This window comes from Morus notabilis, unplaced genomic scaffold, assembly GCF_000414095.1.
Source record: "Morus notabilis unplaced genomic scaffold, ASM41409v2 Scaffold1108, whole genome shotgun sequence".
In the NCBI taxonomy this organism is placed as follows: domain Eukaryota; kingdom Viridiplantae; phylum Streptophyta; class Magnoliopsida; order Rosales; family Moraceae; genus Morus; species Morus notabilis.
The window spans coordinates 61,790-81,720 of record NW_010361440.1 but is presented as its reverse complement, the minus strand read 5'-3'; the positions used below and the strand labels follow the sequence as shown (position 1 = coordinate 81,720).

General features: G+C 35.1%; 2 protein-coding genes across 2 annotated transcripts; both read right to left on the bottom strand.

The window, feature by feature from the left end:
* Positions 1-2,027: 2,027 nt before the first annotated feature.
* LOC21392478 (TRAF3-interacting protein 1) lies at positions 2,028-6,258 on the bottom strand. The gene is made up of 11 exons (XM_024166540.1): positions 5,658-6,258; positions 5,237-5,568; positions 5,058-5,135; positions 4,823-4,925; positions 4,221-4,309; positions 3,926-4,037; positions 3,765-3,818; positions 3,637-3,685; positions 3,259-3,365; positions 2,671-2,786; positions 2,028-2,564 (listed from the first exon to the last, which is right to left on the bottom strand). The coding sequence occupies exons 1-11, from the start codon at positions 6,006-6,008 to the stop codon at positions 2,231-2,233; spliced, it is 1,725 nt and encodes a 574-aa protein (XP_024022308.1). The 5' UTR covers positions 6,009-6,258; the 3' UTR covers positions 2,028-2,230.
* Positions 6,259-6,938: 680 nt separating this feature from the next.
* LOC21392476 (isoprenylcysteine alpha-carbonyl methylesterase ICME) lies at positions 6,939-10,784 on the bottom strand. Its single transcript, XM_024166537.1, has 11 exons — positions 10,349-10,784; positions 9,878-9,954; positions 9,654-9,723; positions 9,473-9,553; positions 9,218-9,292; positions 8,816-8,917; positions 8,593-8,733; positions 8,417-8,482; positions 8,169-8,312; positions 7,533-7,623; positions 6,939-7,372 (listed from the first exon to the last, which is right to left on the bottom strand). The coding sequence occupies exons 1-11, from the start codon at positions 10,621-10,623 to the stop codon at positions 7,211-7,213; spliced, it is 1,284 nt and encodes a 427-aa protein (XP_024022305.1). The 5' UTR covers positions 10,624-10,784; the 3' UTR covers positions 6,939-7,210.
* Between the last annotated feature and the right edge of the window lie 9,147 nt (positions 10,785-19,931).

Genomic DNA, 19,931 nt, shown 5'->3' with positions numbered 1-19,931 from the left:
GAGGGAAAGAAGAGGAATGCAGCCAGAAGAATGCTAATTAGTACAAGAAAACCCTTCATTTTAAATCTAATTGGTTATGTGAAGTGGGATTTTCATGTCTTGAACTTCTGCCTTATTCTCCTATTTATAGCTCATTAATTAACTTATTTGGAGTATATTTTTTCTTTTTCTTCTTCTTTTTTGCTTTGCTAGTAGAATAGGCAAAATTACAACCAATTGACGAAGACTTGGACTTGGTCAATAAAACGACGAAGCCTCAATATTTATTCTTTTATATAAATCTTTTAAACTAATTAAATCCAGTACCAAAAATTTTAAATTGTACTCATCAGAATTTATATTTTAGATATTACGGTGTGCCTCTCCAAGTTTAAACTTTATTAAATGTCTCTCCTTTCTAGCTTTCAGAAATTACTAATAATATTCAGCTTACTTCCTAGAGTTGGAGAAAAAGACCAACACGGTTCAAATTGGAAAGAAAAATTTTAGTTTATCTGATATAATAATATTCAAGGAAAAGAAAGAGGAAGAATCTTTGATATTTCTACCATTAAAGTTGTAGGTGCCTGCATATTCACTAAGCGAAAAACAAATTTTGACAAGTCTGACCAGTTTGTCAAGATTTTTCTCCCAATTGATATTAATAATGTAGCAAGCAGCAAAAGTCATCTCTGATTTCAGAGAAAGGGAGATAAATAATTTTTAGTGTTATGGGTTTAAATTTTTATTTTTTATTATTATTTTTAATTAAATAACTATATTAGGTAAAAAGTTATTAATTAAGAATAAATTATAAAAATTAATATTTATACATTTTAAAAATAAATTCAGCACTTTTCTCACCGATTTTCCACCCTTTCCAGCTTCAAGCAACAATCAACAATCAACAATTAAAGAATCCCCATTTCTACAGAAAATTTCCATCGAAATTTTTGTATTTGGACATTGCCAATCGAAAGAAGGTACAATTTTTTTCCGTACAATATCAGCGATATTTCGGAACATGAGCACATTCCACCATGTAGATAACTAACTCTTATCCACACCAAGCCCCACATAACACTTTTCTTTTTTTTGGCCAATGGCATTTTTTTTCTCTCATGATTGTTTTTCCGATTATGTCGTTTTTGCATTGCTGTTGTTTTGGTTGAATTTTGATGTTGTCGTTCTCTATGCTAATATTCATTCTTGTTGATGTCGTTGTTTCTTTCAGGTAATTATAATTTCTAAATATAGTTTTTGTTACGAATAATAACTATTTACCTCAGTCAAAGTTAGTATGCAAGTCAATTAAAGTTACTATTAATGTCAGAATCTTATTGTATAAATAGTAACCGTAAATAGTAACTAATGTGTAAATAGTGCTGCAAATTTTTCTAAATAGAGCTCTAAAACTCTTCATTTTATATACGTTCACAAGATTAATAAAACTCTCTCTCTAAAGTTCTCTTTTTAGTTTTGGATTTTCTTAGTTTTCATAACAGTTTTCTTATTCTCTAGCGGTTTCTAGGCGATTCTTCATTGTTGTTTATTTCAATTTTTGTCGTTTTTGTATTCATGTCTTTTCTTGTGGTTTTTATTATTTCACCTTCAGCTCACCATTTTTTTTCCCCCTCGATAAATTCGTTTTTGTATTGTCGCTTCCCATGTTAATATTCTTTCTCGTCATTATCGCTTTCTTAATACTTTGTCGTTCTATCTAATATCGTTTCCTTGAGTTGTTGCTTTTCAGGTCATCGTTGCAGTATTGTTTTCAGTCGTTTATGATGCTGTTGTTCAGTCTCCAACGATGTTGTTTAGGTGTTATTGTCGTTTTATGTTGATGTGCTCTCTTCTTGTATTTGTTTTATGTTAATGTTACTGTTGTTTAGTCTCAAACGGTGTCGTTTGCGTATAATTTCCTCAGGTCCTTATATTTCTTCTTGTCGTTTGTTCATAAATTACATGTCGTTGGTATTTTTTTTTTTCTTAAATTTGTTTCTTAACAATTTTTTACATGAATTTGTAATGTTTTCCTCTCTCACTCATTGGTCCCCACATCCTTTTTTCATAGTAGTACTTAAAACAAAAATGCTACAGCTTCACTTCAAACTTTAAATGATGAGTGGTGCAGTATCTCTGTCTAACCAAAGAAAAAGGATTTGCGGTACTCATCAGATAGAAGGCCTACTTTGCGCATGGACAAGAGTCGTGCAATTACACTTCTAAAGGTACATACATCACTTCTTGTCTAGAGGAAGTTTCTCTGAAATGATCCCGATGAAAACTTTGAAGATAAACCAGCAGCCATGTTTTCTGATTCAAAATTTACACTTTTCCTGCCAGCTACCAGGTCCTTCTCGCGATCCCAAGGCTTCCATGGGTGTTGCCCAACCCAATCTTCATTCTCTACTTTCTGTACAGATTTTTTCTTCGAACGGCTGGTGGCCCTTTCTTCCTGGTGCTTTTGTACCAATGATTTTGATCGTTTTTCTTTGTTATACTTGTCCACTAAATCTGCATCTGAATGCTTCTGCACTTCGTTTGAAGCCAGAGCAGTCGCTTCACTATATGCTTCTAGAAAACTGCCATGGGAAACCAAAGGTGTTGCTAAGTCTTTCGTGCTGGAAGGAAACAAATAATGATAGATTTCAAAACGCATAATGCCAGTTGTTAACAGACACTACATACTTCATCTTTGCCTTTTGTGCTCTGCCTGAAGGGGTATCCGTCCATGCGCTTGTGTCACCACGTCCTTCTTTTGCGCTTCTGCTAAACGCTCTCGTGGAATGCACAGTCACACCAGGCTGAGAAAGTTCATGAGGTTATGAGTTTGGCTTTGGCAGATTATGAATGGCATAGACTTTCAATAACAGTCAAAGACAAGGATCCTTTTACATGTTCACTCATGTATTTGTTCATGAAAATTTTTTAAGCAAACTCATCCTTCTCCCAAGTGAATTTAAAAACGAACTTCAAAAAGAAAAATTAGGAGCATCAGCATTAGCATAAAAAAAAAAAAAAAAAAGAGTACAATTTGGCTCCAAATTTTTGACATAAGCTATCCAGTAACACTTTTATTCCGTAATTTGGAAGTTGCTAGTAATTACACTCTCATATCCTGGATTACTATGGCTCCGGCTTTACACACGTCTGACATTAGGGAGAGTGAACCAATAAAATCTCAATCACTTGAAGAATATGAGATGAGGTTCTCTAGTGAGTAGTGACAAAGCCAAGGAATTCAACAAGACAAGGAAACATTAAAACAGGACTTACTTTTCTTTCAGGAGGTAGAGTTGTCATCCACTCATCTCTCTGTGGTGCTACCTTAACATCAATCTCTGGCTCGGCCAAGAGCTCGTCATCACCCTCCATGGATATACCTGCCAAAAACTTAGGTGTCTTAGAGTATGATCGACAAGTAATTGCACAATGATGAGATATTGACACCCATAAAAGAAAGACAGCCAGGAATTATCGATTTGACTGATCCAAAATATTGATTCTATTAATACCAAAGTATCTAAAGCATACTGTACTCATACAATTTTCTATTGTTAAGACTTATCATGAACGTAAGAGTCAGAGCTCAAAATTCAAACAGAAAACTTAATAGAGATTTTCTCTAATCTATATCGGCAAAAATCAGCTGACCTTGTGACCTCCTCCATTGAGCAGCCTCACGCATTGCTCGCAACTCAACCTGCAGCAGCAAAACACAGTAGGTAAAAGGGAAGCTTTCCCAAGTATAATCAGACCCAGTAATTAGGCGGAAATTTAACCTTAAATTTCTCTTGTTCCTCCTTGAATTTGATTTTCTCATCCAGTGCTTTTTTCTACAAAATGAAACCAATACAGGAAAATAACATTAAATCACAAGTGAAAAGAGGACAGATAAATAAAAATTAAACTAAGGAGAAGAAATCTGTCTGGAAAACCTCACCTTCTCAGGATCTTGTAATTCTTTAAACGCTTTATTTAGTTTGATAAATGCTTGGTGGGCTTGAGGATGATGACATTTATCAGGGTGCACCAAAAGGGAAATTTTCCAATACCTACAGAGATAAAAGAATTTAAGAGGCAGAACCATAAGCACTGTTGGTTTAAGGGCATGGCCATTAAGGCAACTACCTAAGGCCCCTAAGCCCCTTATCATAAGAAACCATTAACTGAACTTTTCACCTCAAGGCTCCCTTATTATTAGGAAAGCGTTAAGCAAAACTAACTGAAGAACTCACCTTTTCTTTATGTTCTCTGGGGACCTGTTTTGGTTCACTCCTAAAATATCATAAGGGCAGTCGGCCTCAATGCCCATAATTCTCGTAACCTGATAAGTACGCAAGTATGTTATAAGTTCTTCTATCTTAAAAGGTATTGCATCCATACACAACGATTGGGCCACCCAGGATACAATTATACAAACACATATCAAAAGAAATTTTTTGACTTCAAGTTTACATATGACTTGAACAAATAAAGAAACACAAATAAATGTAACAATTCTGAAGTAACAGATCATACAACTTAATTTATTACAGGTACTAGGAGAAAAGTAAATAAGGACGGACAGGGTTAAGAAGAGATTAGAGGTGTAGGTCCTGATTATTGTAAAAAAGCCAACTTCAATACAAAATTTAGGTATATAGACGACATGGATTCATTTCATACACAACCACATAAGTTAATAGATAGCCCTGAGCATACATATATTAATGCAAAGGAATAATTAACTGTAAAAACATACTAAAATACATAAGCAAACATAGATACAGTGAGAGTTGCAATTCGCTTACGACCATATAGAGTTTGTTGGATAAGCATATAAGCTGTACTACGATACCTCTTCGAATCGCTCTGCTTCATTTGCTGATGCAGCTTCAGCAACCATAGCAGGTGGTGGAGGCCCTACAAATAATTCAGAATCTTCCTCCAACTCAGCATCTCTGGAATATTTGATAGAAGATACCCAAAAGATAAAGGTCATCTACCCTATTTGAAATAAGTGGGACTAGCAAATTCTTGTCATAAAAAATGCAAAAGAAAGGGAAAAAAAATTAATAAAAAGAGAAAAAAACCTGAGCTCAGCTTGTGCTTCTGTCAATTTAGCAGCAGCAGCCAGTAACTCGGCCGAGGGCATTGCAGGGCCAATTATCCTGCCACACCACCATTATTACAAACAAGTCCAGATTGTGAAATCAAAGTGAGAAGTATAAAAGGTTCTGAGAAACGTGAAAAAATGAGTAATGTTATTCACCTTCTTCTAGGACCAGCGGCATCATCTTCTGGGCATGCCACATTGTTATCATTATCATTCATCTCTTGTCTGCATTCGCCATCCGGAGCTGAATTTGCGTCTTCCAATGGCACAGGACGATCAAGCTGTTCACTTTTTGGTTCTGTACAAGTGTTCAACAGGGATCCAACAACCTCCAAAGTGGGACGAACATTTGAAGGAAGCAAGAATACTTCATCACCATTTTCCTTGAGGCTTAACGAAACAAACAGCTTCTTTAGATGCTTAATAAGAGATCTTTCGGGTATGCCCTTTATGTCAACAGCTTGCCCATTATCGATCATTTGCAAAAGCTATATCACAAACGAAATCTCATCAATTTCCAAATCCGTGGTTATGATATCAAATTGTAGATAAATCTGAAAGCAAGGGAATTTAATACCTGTTTCAAGTCGTTTCCAACATTCGGGAATTCTTTCAACAACCCTTGAGTCACGGTTTGGGGATTTTCCGAATCATCGTCACCCGAAGACTCGGACTCTGATTCGGACTCGCTTTTCCCTCTCGATTTCATTCGCTTTCTCTCCCTCTCCCTCCTCTCTCTGCGCCTTCGCCTTCTTTCTTCCCTCTCTCTCTTATCTTTCTCTCTCCTCGAACCGCCGTCGCTTCTGTGGCGGTGCCGGCGGCGACTCTTCGAGGATCGCCTCGAGTAGTCGGACCTTTCCTCAGACGAATCATTATCACTCGATTCCTCTGCATGCCTCTTCTTCTTCTTCTTCTTCTCCCTCCCCATTTGAGAGCACAAATTACCGTAACCCTAGCAGCTTGGATTGATTTTTATATGCAAACAGAATCAGCTGGGGAGGTGGAGACGGGGTCGAAGGCGAAGACCTGGTTGGTCTTGGAGGAGGTGGTTGTGGAGGCCGTACAGGAAGAACTGAGGGCGGCCGGCGGCGATAGTGGAGGAGATGATGGAGAACCAGAGCTTGAAGAAGGTGCGTTCTATATCCAGTTCGGATCGTCGCGTGGCATCCTGTTTTCGTTTTTTTTTTCCTTTTAAAATAAGAAAATCCTGTTTTCGTTTTTTTTTTTAATAAGAAAATCCTGGTTTCGTTTTTTTTTCTTACTGTAAATATGAATTTACTAGTAGCTAAGTAATGTATTTGCTACGTATTAACTGAAAAATTATTTTTCAGTTTATTATGTAGTAAATACATTTTATTTTCCAGTTTTTGTCTTTGCTCTCCCTCTCTTGTTACAAAGAATATATTTACTAATTAAATAAATCCATGATTTAGTGGGAAAATAATGTATTTATTAGATAGGTAAATTTACTATGTAAACAATGGATCTACGGTCCCTGAAATACCTAATTGTTTTCAATGTTTTTGAGTGCAAACAAGAGAGAGGAAAAAAAAAAAAGGTTATACCTTCGATAGTAATTAGTAAAACTGTAAACAATGGGCTTATTTTTTTATTCAAACAAAAAAAAAAAACAAATAATGGGACTTTTTAATGGAAAAACAGGTCGCTAGTTCCAAAACGATTCGTGTCCGAGGCATAGAAAGCATTGTCGTCTCAGCTAAAAAGACAGAAACTTTGTCGTTTTCGTTTAATAACAAAAAACGACATAAAATGTGATCCAAAAATGTGTGATGTCGTTTACAGAATCTAAAGGCGTAAATGATTTATCTGCGGAGTCTGCTCTCAGTTTACTAACCAACGACGTGAAAAAACAATTTATTTTCATTTAAAACCAAACTCATACATCCTAATCCGACTTTTGAAGGCACTCGAAGCATGTCACTTTCTTGCATACAATACAATTCATCCAACTATGCCTCCACAGCCCTACTAAGCTCAATATGACAAAGAAATCACTACATCTATGGTCTTGCAACAAATTAATCTTTGTCTCTTCAAAAAATAATACAAGAAAAAAAAGATACACATTCAAGGACCATTTATAATAACAAAGGTCCGAGATTATGAGACCTAGAAAGGGCTGATACTGCGAGCCAACTGCAACAAAATCTCAGGAACAAGCCGTCTCCTCGGAGGTGCCATGGCGTCCTTCGCAAGAGCTTCCTCATCATCAGCATGTATCACAGAAACTATGTTGTCAAACAGTTCATCCTCACCACCTCTCAGAGGATCCTGCAAATTTGCACCCGAGAATCAAGTCGGTTGGATTATAAAAGATTTAAGATATCCATTTAATTTAAACAAATATTACAAAAAAAAAAAAAAAAAGCTCGATTTCGAATTGCTACCGAAGACGTCAAAATGAGTTGGGAGCTTTCAAAACATTGCTTACCTGAAGAAACAAATCTGTATGAGTCTTTCCATCAAATAGTATAAGCTTGGCTTTTGCTCCGACATTCTGAAGAGCTTTATAGAAAGTTCGACTGCAAGTAACAAAATGTAAATATCTCAAAAATCTGGCACGAAAAATGTTTTATACACTTGCTAAATGTTTAAGAGTTAAGACGTGATCTTTATTTTTCTTCTTTTTTTTTCCCTAGATGCTACATAAAAGAGACAGAACTTCATTCAAAAAAGAAACAAATTACAAGGACAAGGAGTCGCCAAAGGAAGAAAACAGAGGGGGAAAAAAAAAAAGAGCCTTAAAACAACATTGCCCAATCAAGCGAAAATAAAAACAGAACACTCCTATACTCCTCAGACATGAGGCTTTATTGAATAGCTAAGTAGGACAATTATTTATATGCATATAGCAAAGGGAACTTTTTCCCATCAAAATGCCCGAAAGGAAACAATCTTCCATTTCAAAATTTAAACTAAATATGTGATTACTATAAATTTTATCTCATCCAATATTTAAAAGTAAATTATTAGAATATCTTTTCGGAAGGATGTAAGATCCACTAAAATTACACACTTTCATCACATGAATGCCTATAAACTGGTGTATTTCAGGGGGCATTCTAACCTGGAATCTGCAGGTATGGAATAATCTGCACTTCCATGAAAAAGAAATATAGGAGGCAAGAGCGAAAGAGCTTCTCTAATGCTTGGATCCTGTATTTTTACTTCAGGAGAATATTGTCTCAATGATTTTTCACCTTCCATAATGCTACAATGACATCACAAACAAAGCTCTATCAGCGGTGAAGAGAAACTTCAATTGATAGTAAAGCAATCAGAGGTAAGCAAAGCTCTATGTTGATCATTAAGTACCTCAAGAAAATTGAACGATAAAGTCCTCGATTATGGAAGTGATCAACTAAATTCGATAGACTGTACCTGTTGATAGAATTTTATGAAGAGTTATTCTAACAATCAATTGATGAATTGCTGCTAGAGGAAACACAGTAGTAAAATCCATTAGATTCGTAATAAAGCACCAGACATACCCTCCAGATAAAGCAAAATAAGCTTTTATCCGAGCCACTTTTGAAGAAGCACTCTCCCCATGCTCATATTCTATAGTTGCCAACTCCAAGAGAGCACAGGCAGCGATATGTGCACCAGCTGATTGACCCATTAGATAAATGCTACTCAAATAGCACAAAAAAAGAAAATCAATAAAGTCAAATGTAAGAGAGGAGTTGAAGGACAAATAGATCAGTTTCTCACTTGTCAGGGTCACCTCCATACTCTGCTATGTGGTTGAAGACGAACAAGATCCCCTGGCAAACATCTTTAATCATATCACTAATGGTACCCTGGGGAAAATTTCTGCACTCATTATATCAGCAACAGAATCGTGAGTGTGGACAATAGACGGGAATTGCATGAGTGGATGTGAAAATTAAACACTTGACTATTTTGCAATCTAAATTTAGATCTCCTTTTCATACTTTAAGTGTCATGTGCTTAGTAAAATTATTTCCAACAAGCCAAGCGTGATAAATTGTCTTGGACATAAATCTGAGAGGTAAAAACTTGCATAATAAAAGGGTACTCTATATATTTATGTCAGAGGTCTAGCCATGCGCACAATGGACTCCAATATGTTGGCTACAGCTGAAAACTTACCTGTAATCTATACATGCTACTATGATGTCCTTTTTTGCCAACTGCAGTCCTAAAAGAGAACCCCATGCTTTATACCTGAATCATAGCCCATAGGAAAACTATTGAAACTCAATGTCGTCAAATATAGCAAAACACATTCCGATAAGCCGTTAATTATGGTGTAAGAAATGTGAGGATCCAAATAAAGAAAATAAATAGGCAACTAAGTGACTAGGAAAAGGGAAACAAACGCTTTCATTGATTTACAGCACTCACCCAATAATCCAGGCTCCACCGGTGACAAAGATTACAACTGGCTTTGCTCCATCAGTAGGTCCTGGTAAATGTAGATCCAACCTGTAGAATCACAATTGCAAGAGAAAAATCGGCATCTAATACAGATCGCATAACCATTAACAAGTCTACAGATTGGGTATTGTTACTGAATATTGCCTACCTATTCCTTGGTTGATCACCATATACAATACTCCTCCGGACGTTGTCTGAGAAGAAGTAATAATATGCAACTGTATACAAAATTTAAAACATTAATAGGCAAGTTAAATTAGTAAAAATGATACAAACTAACTGCATTTATTGCCCCCCATTTCTAAATGTTACTTGTACAATAACATTCCTTTTGATAACCAAAACCAAAACCAAAACAAAGTTTACACGTACCTTGAAGAAAGCCAGGCATAAGCAACAATGCATAACAACCAAGGGCGAGTAGTCTTGTGATCCACCGGTAGCCTACCCTGAACGAAAATACACGATTAAAAACAAAAAACATGAAAATTGGATTACAACAAAAAAGAAGAGAAATTCAAAATTCAAATTCCAGGTACTAAAACCCTTTATTGATAAAAGCCACAAGTTTTTCATCCATCAATTTTCTGCTCTTTAGACCACCGATGAAAAATTCTCATGATCTCGTCAACCTTTGTGAAAATTCGCGATACATTTCGGGACATTATATAACAAGCGTAAAAGTTCAGAAAATAATTGAAAAATTAAACTCAAGTCCATTCATAATGCTTCCCAAAAGCTTAAAATTTCTTCTCTCTTTTTTTTTTTTCCTTCTTTTCGAAGAATCCGTACAACTACTTTTTTCCCTCTTTTTCTGTAATTTATCATCGAGTTCGTACGTACCCGAGATATCGGAGGAGAGTGAAGGTGAGGCGAGTGATCAAGTACGTCTCTTTGGCGGCGTGTTCGATGTCGCGACTGAACGACTGCTGCCGCCGTGGCCGAAACGACTTTCCGGCGAAACGCCGCCGTCTCTGCTGATTGAAACTCCCAGCAGGATCGCTGACGGCCCTCTGAAGAAACGGCGTGTCGCCGAAAGCGACCGTTTCTTCTTCTCCCACGGAGGACGAGCTCGGACGGAGACGGTCGGCCTGAGTCTCCGGCGGCGACGACGCCATTGGTCGCCGGCGAAGAAATCGGATCGCAGTTTAAGGGGAATCTCTGTTGAGTATTGAGGATGCCGACGAGGTTTGGTCTTTTTGGTGGTTACGGAATTGCGTGCCGCGTATGGGCATAAATAATCAAAGTCAAAAGATCATTGTTTTCTTTTCTTTTCTTTTCTTTCCGCGCAGTATTATTATTTTTGCGCGCAGTTTTTTTTGAAAGTGTTAAAAAAAATAAATAAAATAAAATAATACTAGGGGCCACTAAATCTGTCAGGGAAAATCAGTTGTCACTTGTCAGCATGTGAGAAAGTGCGAGTGTTGTATTCTCGAACCGTTTGAGAAGAAGATAGGGATGTGCAGTAGTTTGTAGGGTGGTGGCTGGGTCTTTTTTATTCTCTAAGGAGATAGGATAATTTGTAAAATTTTACGTTAGAATATATAAATTTAAAAGATAAAGTTGTAAATTTAAATAATAATTTATAAAATTTTAAATTTTATGATTTTGAATTTAAATTTACAAGTTTTAATGTAAATTATCATAAAATTTAAATTTTATAAATTATCATAAATTTTACAATTTTATTATTTGAATTTATAAGTTTTAATATAAAGTTTTACAAATTACCGTATCTCGCACCATGTTGCCTGAAATATTTCTTCCGGCAGCATAAAAGAATTTGTGGTGTTTCGTTGGACTTTTCTGTTTGGTTCATAGTTCAAGTCAGTTATTTTAATTTTAAATTTAAATTTTATAAGAGAATCTAAATGGGAACTTATTTGATTCAAATTTTTGTGAGAAAACATAGAGTTAAAGGCAGTGAATCATATGGGCCATGACTAATACAATATCTATTAACCACATTATATCACATTATTTGATAAATTTAAAATTGCAATGTTGTACATTAAACTGTTTATTTTTTGCATAATAGACCCTCAACTTTTATTTTTAGCAAAATACACCTTGAACTTTAGAATCAGTAACAATTGGAGTCCAATAATTGATTATGTTAATCAAATTGACAGTTCGAGACACGAGATTTGCACATGACATTTGAAAAATGACGATCTTTTGCCTCTATGCACGAATCTCATGTCTTAAACCGTCAATTTAATAATATTCGTTAGCTATCGGACCTCAAATTGCAATTGATTTTAAAGTTTATTGTGTAAGTCGTCAAAATTGACATTATGCACACACACAAAAAAAAAAAACAATTTGGGGTGCAATAATACAATTTACCTTATTAAGTAATGTGTCGAGATATAATTGTTCAGACACTACTTAAAGTTACAAGTTTAGGCCGGGCTAAACAAATTAATCTAGAGCCCGTCTCTTTTAACCCGACCTTAGACTACTTTAATATATGGGTTGGAATTTGGATCAAGGTTTTGAGCGCATTTTCTAATTAGGTCAAGCCCGGTTATAGGTTTTTTTTTTTATTTCCCTTATAAAAATGTGGGTTGGTTCATCTTAATCTTGGCACTCTTGGTTTGGCTGACCTTACTCGCTTTAGGACAGCCTCAGCCTGGTATAGAATTTTTTATTGGGTTGTCAGGCCCGAGCTAGACCTGGTCGGATGGCTCAAAGTTTCAGCTCTAACACCACTTAGAACACTAAAAATTAGACAGATGATTTGAATTCTATTTTGGTTGGGGTGATTTTGAGAATAACCTATAGAAAGTTGTTTCAACTATACAATTATTTTATGGAAAACTTAAGCATGGGGACTCTAATTTGTGAAATAGTGAAATAGCATATTTGATAGGATGATTAGTAAATTATAGCATAATTTTTTGAAACGCATAGTTTATAGCATAAGTTAATATCTTAGACTTCAAACAGTATTAAAAACCCAAAAATACCCCTTAACCATCTCTCTCCTTCCCCACTTTAGTTAGGTCTACCATGCTGATATTGGCGGCTTGTGGCCAATGCCGTAACCCGTTGACCGGCAGTCGGTAAATATCATATTTACTAATAATTAGTATTTACTTGTAAATATTACATTTATCTGAAAATTCGGTCGCTGGCACCGGCAACGTTAAATACCGTATTTACTTGTAAATACCATATCATTGGATTTTTGGATAAATCTTATACACATTTTTTACTATGACCCCGTTCATTTCGCCGATTTGAGTTTAGAATTCGAGTTTTGTTACAGTAAAAAGCTCTCAGAAACAGTCACATCTAACTTTTTTGCTACAGTAAAAAGCTCTCATACAAAATCACATCTTAACTCGAATCAGCGAAGTGAACGAGCCCTATGTTGTCACATATTCTTGTAAATACCATATCATTGGATTTTTGGATAAATCTTATACACATTTTTTACTATGGCCCCGTTCATTTCGCCGATTTGAGTTTAGAATTCGAGTTTTGTTACAGTAAAAAGCTCTCAGAAACAGTCACATCTAACTTTTTTGCTACAGTAAAAAGCTCTCACACAAAATCACATCTTAACTCGAATCAGCGAAGTGAACGAGCCCTATGTTGTCACATATTCTTAGGCTTGTCCATAGTCCAACAATCACTTAGCAATCTTAATGAAATTCTCATTGAGGTGTAATAATGTTGTAAGCATATTTTTTATCTCTTAATATATAAATGAGTACCATATAAGTACAGCTCCCATACAGATGTTTCTCGACCTGACCCAGCTTAACTTAAAAGAATACGAGGACGGGTACGGGGAACAAAAGAAGAATAGGGCATGGAATAAGATAAGCATAACTAGTCCCTCCTTGCCCCGTTTTCGTTCTTACTTTGGTACCATCTATGTTTTTATTTTATTTTTTCCCTTAAAATTTAAATGAAAATTTTCATAACTACTATGGTTGTGCCAAGTTGCATTTGAGTAGCATTTGGGATACACTTCTTTGTGGAGCATCAACATTGATTGATTTTTTTGTTTTATTCATCTATTTTCTAAAAATTATTTGATACACTACTTAAAATGTGAGAAAATGTATGGCTCATTTTTTTCAAAAAAAAAATTTAAATAAAAAAATCTCGCCAATAATTCTCTCACAAAAATTGAATTCAGAATTAAAATTATTGACTTAAACGTGTGAATTAAATGAGCCAGTAATTTATAAAAAAAATTTATTTAAATCGTTATATATTTTCATTAATTTCTAATAAATTTACAATGTTTTCTTGTTTTAATATGTAGTCATTCGATTCAGTCATGGTTGAAGGTTAAAAATAAGCAAGACCAATATTGAATCTCCACAATCTCTTAAAAAAGAAAAAAAAAAGATATTGATCTCCGCAACGAGAGATCTCTTTTTTTATTAAAAAAAAGTTGCTTTGTTTTAGTTGTGAACTTTGTTGATGGATGATTTGGTACTAGGCTCGTACGTGGGTCTAAGCCCAATAATTTGTGTTTCACGACACTGTTGGACTCGTTTCATGGACCCAAGCCATGCTCGAGAAACTCTCATGGGCCGTGGTTTGGTGGGTAATCAAGTAGGTCCATTTACCTCTTAACTTTCGTATTAATTTAAATCCCGCTTAGGGGTTCCCTAAATTAATCAAGTTAAGAATAAATGGATGATGGAGTTCTCAACCCTTTTCCAAAAGCCTTCCTTGCGTGGGAAGCCTAAAACCCTTCATCAAAGTCTTCTTTGTATTTATTCAAAGCCTAAATTGCTCCTTTAGCCCCGAACTTCATCTTTTAAAACCTTTCCTATCGCTAAAAGTTCTTTCTTCATCATCTTCTAGCTTAACCAAGGCAATTTCTTGTGCCAAACTTTTGTCTCGGAGCTACATTGCGTCTGCCTCCGAGAGAGTCTATGCACATACCTCCGGTTCGCTTATTGAAGTTCCTCAGAGCAATTTGTGTCAGGTGCTCCAAACGATGGCTGCTTAGCCAGAAATAGCATGAGTCTGACCTAACGTGTCTGACGCCACGTTCAGACCTCCAAGAATGGAAACATTCAGAGCATTTAATGCCATCCCATGTGATTAGGTGTGTTTCAGACCTGGGGAACTGTTTTAATCATCATGTATCTCAGAGTATTGTCTCAATCTTCTTCTATTTCGAGCTATTATTCCAATCACATCTTTGCTTTGTCTAATTATTTTACTCTGTAAGGAATGGTGTGTGCAGTGCTCTGTCAGAGTGCTGTCAGACCTGTCACGGAACAGTTCTCCAAAACCATCCATTCTATTTTTTAGGCATCCTTTTCGTCAGGCCAGCTGTAGATCTTTGCTTCAAATGGAAATGTGTACTTCAGTTTTCATTAGATCCTTTTGTACAGCCTTGAACCGCTGCCAAACGCCTCCATTTTTCTGTTTTTGGTTCTTTTATTTGACAGCTCCATGAGGTTGGCTTGGCATCTTGTTTTAGATGGAATTGTGTGTGCAGGCTTCCATCAGAGCATATGGTACGATTCCTCAGAGCAAGTGCCACAGTCTCCAAACTTCTTCTATAAATACCTCCTTCATTTTTACATTCGATGAGAGAGAGAAAAGGCTTGCATAACTTACTTCCACTATGCCGAAATCTTTTTAGAATTTCTTCATTTTTTGAGTTGCTCTTGAGGTTATGCTAGTCTTAGTCCGCTCCAAGCCACGATTGTGACGACCCTCCTATGAGGAGTGGAAATAAAAATAAAAAAACGACTGGAAAGAAAAAAAGAGATATCTTTATATCAATATTTTCAAATGAAAAAAAATATCTTGAATTAGAAAAACAAAATCAAGTAGAAAAAGAATGCGGAATCAAAACAGATTTTGAATCAACTCTCTCAAATCAAGAAAAAGATATTGAAGAAAATTATGCGGTATCAAAGATGAAAAAAAATAAAAAACAATCCAGGACCAACATGGAAGCGGAGTTTGATTTCTTACTAAAAAGGTATTTGCTTTTTCAATTGAGATGGGACGATTCTTTAAATAAAAAAATGATCGATAACATCAAAGTATATTGTTCCCTGCTTAGACCGATAAACCTAAGAGAAATTACTATAGCCTCTATTCAAAGGGGAGAAATAAATCTGGATCTTCTAATGATTCAGAAAAATTTCATTCTTACAGAATTGATTAAAAAGGGAATATTACTTATTGAACCAGTTCGTCTGTCTAGAAAAAATGAAGGACAATTTATTATGTATCAAACTATAGGTATTTCGTTGGTTCATAAAAGTAAACACACAATTAATCAAAGGTATCGAGAAAAGGGCCATGTTGATACGAAGAATTTTGATGAATTCATTTCAAAACATCAAAAGATGACTGAAAATCGAGACAAAAATCATTATGATTTGTTTGTTCCTGAAACTATTTTATCCCCTAGACATCGTAGAGAATTGAGAATTCTAATTTGTTTCAATTCTAGGAATAGAAATGGTATACCTAGCAATGCATTTTTTTGTAATGAAAATAAGGTAAAGAGTCCGGTTTTGAATAAAAGCAAAATAAATCAAAATAATATAATTAGATTAAAGTTCTTTCTTTGGCCTAATTATCGATTAGAAGATTTCGCTTGTATGAATCGCTATTGGTTTGATACCAATAATGGCAGTCGTTTCAGTATGGTAAGGATACATATGTATCCGCAATTTAAAAATGAACTTAAGCGTGTACTGAAAAAAAGTGAAATACGGATTGATTTTATTTCCCGTACTATATTGCATATATGAAGACAAATAGATGCACACCTATATTGTTTTCTATTCCATTATGATACACGATACTAATTTAATGACATATCAATATCTAGAAATAATGCAAAAATCTTCTTAGTTTATTTTTAAATTTTAGATATAATTTTTTATCTTTTGTGAGTGCAGACAACTATCTTTTTGTTTACCTATTCGAATACAATTTTCAAATTGGAAATTATTCACAAAATTAAGATTATTCACAAAATTAAGATTATTGTATTGTGTATGCCAAATAAAAAAAAAAAAATGAATAACATTATTATTATTGATCAATAAAAAAATCTAGCAAAGCAATAAGGGCCGGTGGGGGGGAAGATTTCATTTTATGATAAAAAAGTCATTCATCTCGGTTATTTCACACGAAGAAAAAGAAAAAAACAGGGGGTCTGTTACATTTCAAATACTAAGCCTCACTAATAGGATACGAAAACTTTCTTCACATTTGGAATTGCACAGAAAAGACTATTTATCTCAGAGAGGCCTCCGTAAAATTTTGGGAAAACGCCAAAGGATGCTGTCTTATTTGTCAAAGAACAATAGAATACGTTATAAAGAATTAATTAATCAGTTAGATATTCGGGAATCAAAAATGCGTTAATTTGAATTTGAGGAAGCGTTTTGAATTATTGAATTATTTGATTTATTAGATCTTGATTTTTTTTTATTTTAATGAACTTATTTTCGCTTTTCAGTAATTCATGAAAGAATCAATCGAGGAAAAAGAAAAACCTATGAATATACCAGCTCCAAGAAAAGACCTCATGATAGTAAATATGGGTCCCCACCACCCATCAATGCATGGTGTTCTTCGACTCATCGTTACTCTCGATGGTGAAGATGTTATTGACTGTGAACCAATATTAGGCTATTTACACCGAGGAATGGAAAAAATTGCGGAAAACCGAACAATTATACAATATCTGCCTTATGTAACGCGTTGGGATTATTTAGCTACTATGTTCACAGAAGCAATAACCATAAATGGACCGGAGTTGTTGGGAAATATCCAAGTGCCTAAAAGAGCCAGCTATATCAGAGCAATTATGTTGGAGTTGAGCCGTATAGCTTCTCATCTCGGCCTCTAAAGGCCCCGTTTGGCTGAAAGCCGTAGCTGTTGTTTTTCTTGAAACTGTTTTAGTCAAAAACTGTGCCGTTTCGGGAATCTGTGTTTTAGTACCTCTTAGGGTCGGATTTTGAAAATCTTTTCTTCATCAAATTTCTTCATCTCGTCGAAATATAAAATTGTCACTTTTGTGAAAAATCGAGATTCAGCTTCTAAGGGTCCCGTTTGGCTGAACCAGTGGCTGCCAGTTTTTTTTTCGAAACTGTGTTGGACAGCTTGTCCGTTTTTGCCAAATGGCTTCAAACTTGGTTTTAGAGTTAAAATTAGGTTTTGTCATAGTAACCGAAAATGTTCAAAACATCCAGGGCTATAAGTTCAAGCTTTAAAACATTAAAAACTCTCGCTCTATGGTCCTCATTTTCGCGGTCAAAGTCACCGGAAAATTTTTCCTCTAATCCGAAAATAAGCAACTTAGATTAAGCATAAACATACCACATCAAACTAAGCTCAAAACTCACAAAACCAACATAAAACTCACACACTCTTATTACAATCTTATCTCTTCAAGAACCACAAATTTACATCCATAAATCCAAGCTTAAAGTTGGCTAGAAATTAATGGAGGGGAGTTTAAGAACTTACCCTTGAAGAATTCTCTCTTTCTCTTGAAAAACCCTTGAACTCCTCTAGGATTGTTAATGGCTTGAAACTATAAGAGTATAAGGAAATTTGAGAAGAATATTTCTCTATTTCAAACTTTCCCAAAACATGAAAAAGAGAGGATTTAGAGTTTCTTTACCCTTAGAGGAATGCTTGACTAGTCTCCTCCTAGAATCCCTTAATCTCCTTCTTCTTCTTCTATGGTGTGCTAGGGGCTCAAGTTTTGGAGAGTGGGAGAAAATATTTGAGAGGAAATGGAGAGTGTGTGGCCGGATTTTTGAGTGGGGAAAAAGCTAGGAGAAAAAAAATGAAGCTTATCCTATGTTGGTTCCTTTTATAGGCACTTGGAAATTATTTTTTTTAACACCAATTCCACTCCATCATTCAACCAAATTTTTGGTTCAAATCCCCCTTTCTTGGCCGGTTTTGGAAGGAGAAAAGAAGAAGCAACTTTGCCATTAATTCCCCTTCAACCACTAACATCACATCACCTTAACATAAAGTCCTCTAGCACACTCCACTAGCCAAAGGTTTGGCTCTATTTTTTCATGCATGGCCGGCCAAGTGGAGGAAGGGAGAGAAAAAAATCTCACCTACCCCATTGTACTCTTGTCCACTTTCTTAAGTTTCCCTTAGAAACTGATAAAAATTATACTGACTATAAGAGAGTAACTTAGCTAACAGGAATTCGTTTCCATTTCTGACGGTTCCTTTTTCTACTGTTTATTTACAGTTAAATGTTAAATCCTTGACTGCTTTGGATATCACATTAAATTCTTATTCGCGTAATATCTTGAACTGTTTACAGTCTTGAAATTAATTCTAGACTGAACAAATTCTAAATTTAACTATCCTGCGTTAATTTTCAGAAATGACGTTGTTTCTGACGGTGTCAACTCCCGAGTTTACATTATACCCTTCTACTATGGGTATTTATCTTCTGACTTTGACCTAGCTGTCTGGCAATTAAGGATTTTCTCTTTTTTAAAAATGTCAGTGCGTTTTTTTTTTACGCTGCTAACATCATGCTGTGTTTGGAGATTCTTGAAATTAAGATTCTCAAACTATACTTGTACTGAAAATTATTCCGCCTTAAAGTACGGCAAGAATTTATCGATCGAATTTACTTGATCGAAAACATGAACTTAACATGAAATCTGCTACAGAATTGAGGAATACATATATTAATTCCATAAATCCTTCAGTCACGTAATATTTGTCTAAGAAAATCCTTGGCTTAAATACATAAATTGTATTATTTAAGGTCTGAGATTTTCTCAGTCATTACAACGATGCTACTCAAGAAGCTCTGCTAGATCTTCATTTGATCCCTTCTTAGAGCACTAGGAAGTTTTTGAGCCTTTAGTAGCAAATTCGAATACCTCTATGCCATGGAGCACATTTCGAGGCTCGAAAGGCATCAAGACTCCGTTCTCACCATTAGCCAATTTGGCTTGTTCAACCCTGCACTCTTTTTTTTGGATTTCTCAATATTTCTCCCACGGAGTTGCTTGTGTAGGTTCACATAGTAGTCTCGTTTTCTCCATTATAGCCTTATCCACCACATGAGTCACATTTCAGATCTAAAAATGCCTTATCCAACCTGAGTCATTGTTGGGAATAGTGTCCTAGAAGCATGAGATGTAATAGGATATTTATTATTTATTTAATAAAAGAGTTTATTTATTATTTTATGTGCATATATTTATGAATATTTTATGAATATCAATGAAAATTCCATGATTATTTATGTAACCTTAAACATTGTATATAAGTGTTATATACGAGAGGATAATGTTTAAGGATAATAATCAAAAAGCAATGTTCATAATGAATTTAATTAAAGTTCAAAATCTTTAATTAAAACATTCTTAATACATGTCATTCCCATTTAGAATGGAACGATGTTATCCGCACTGTT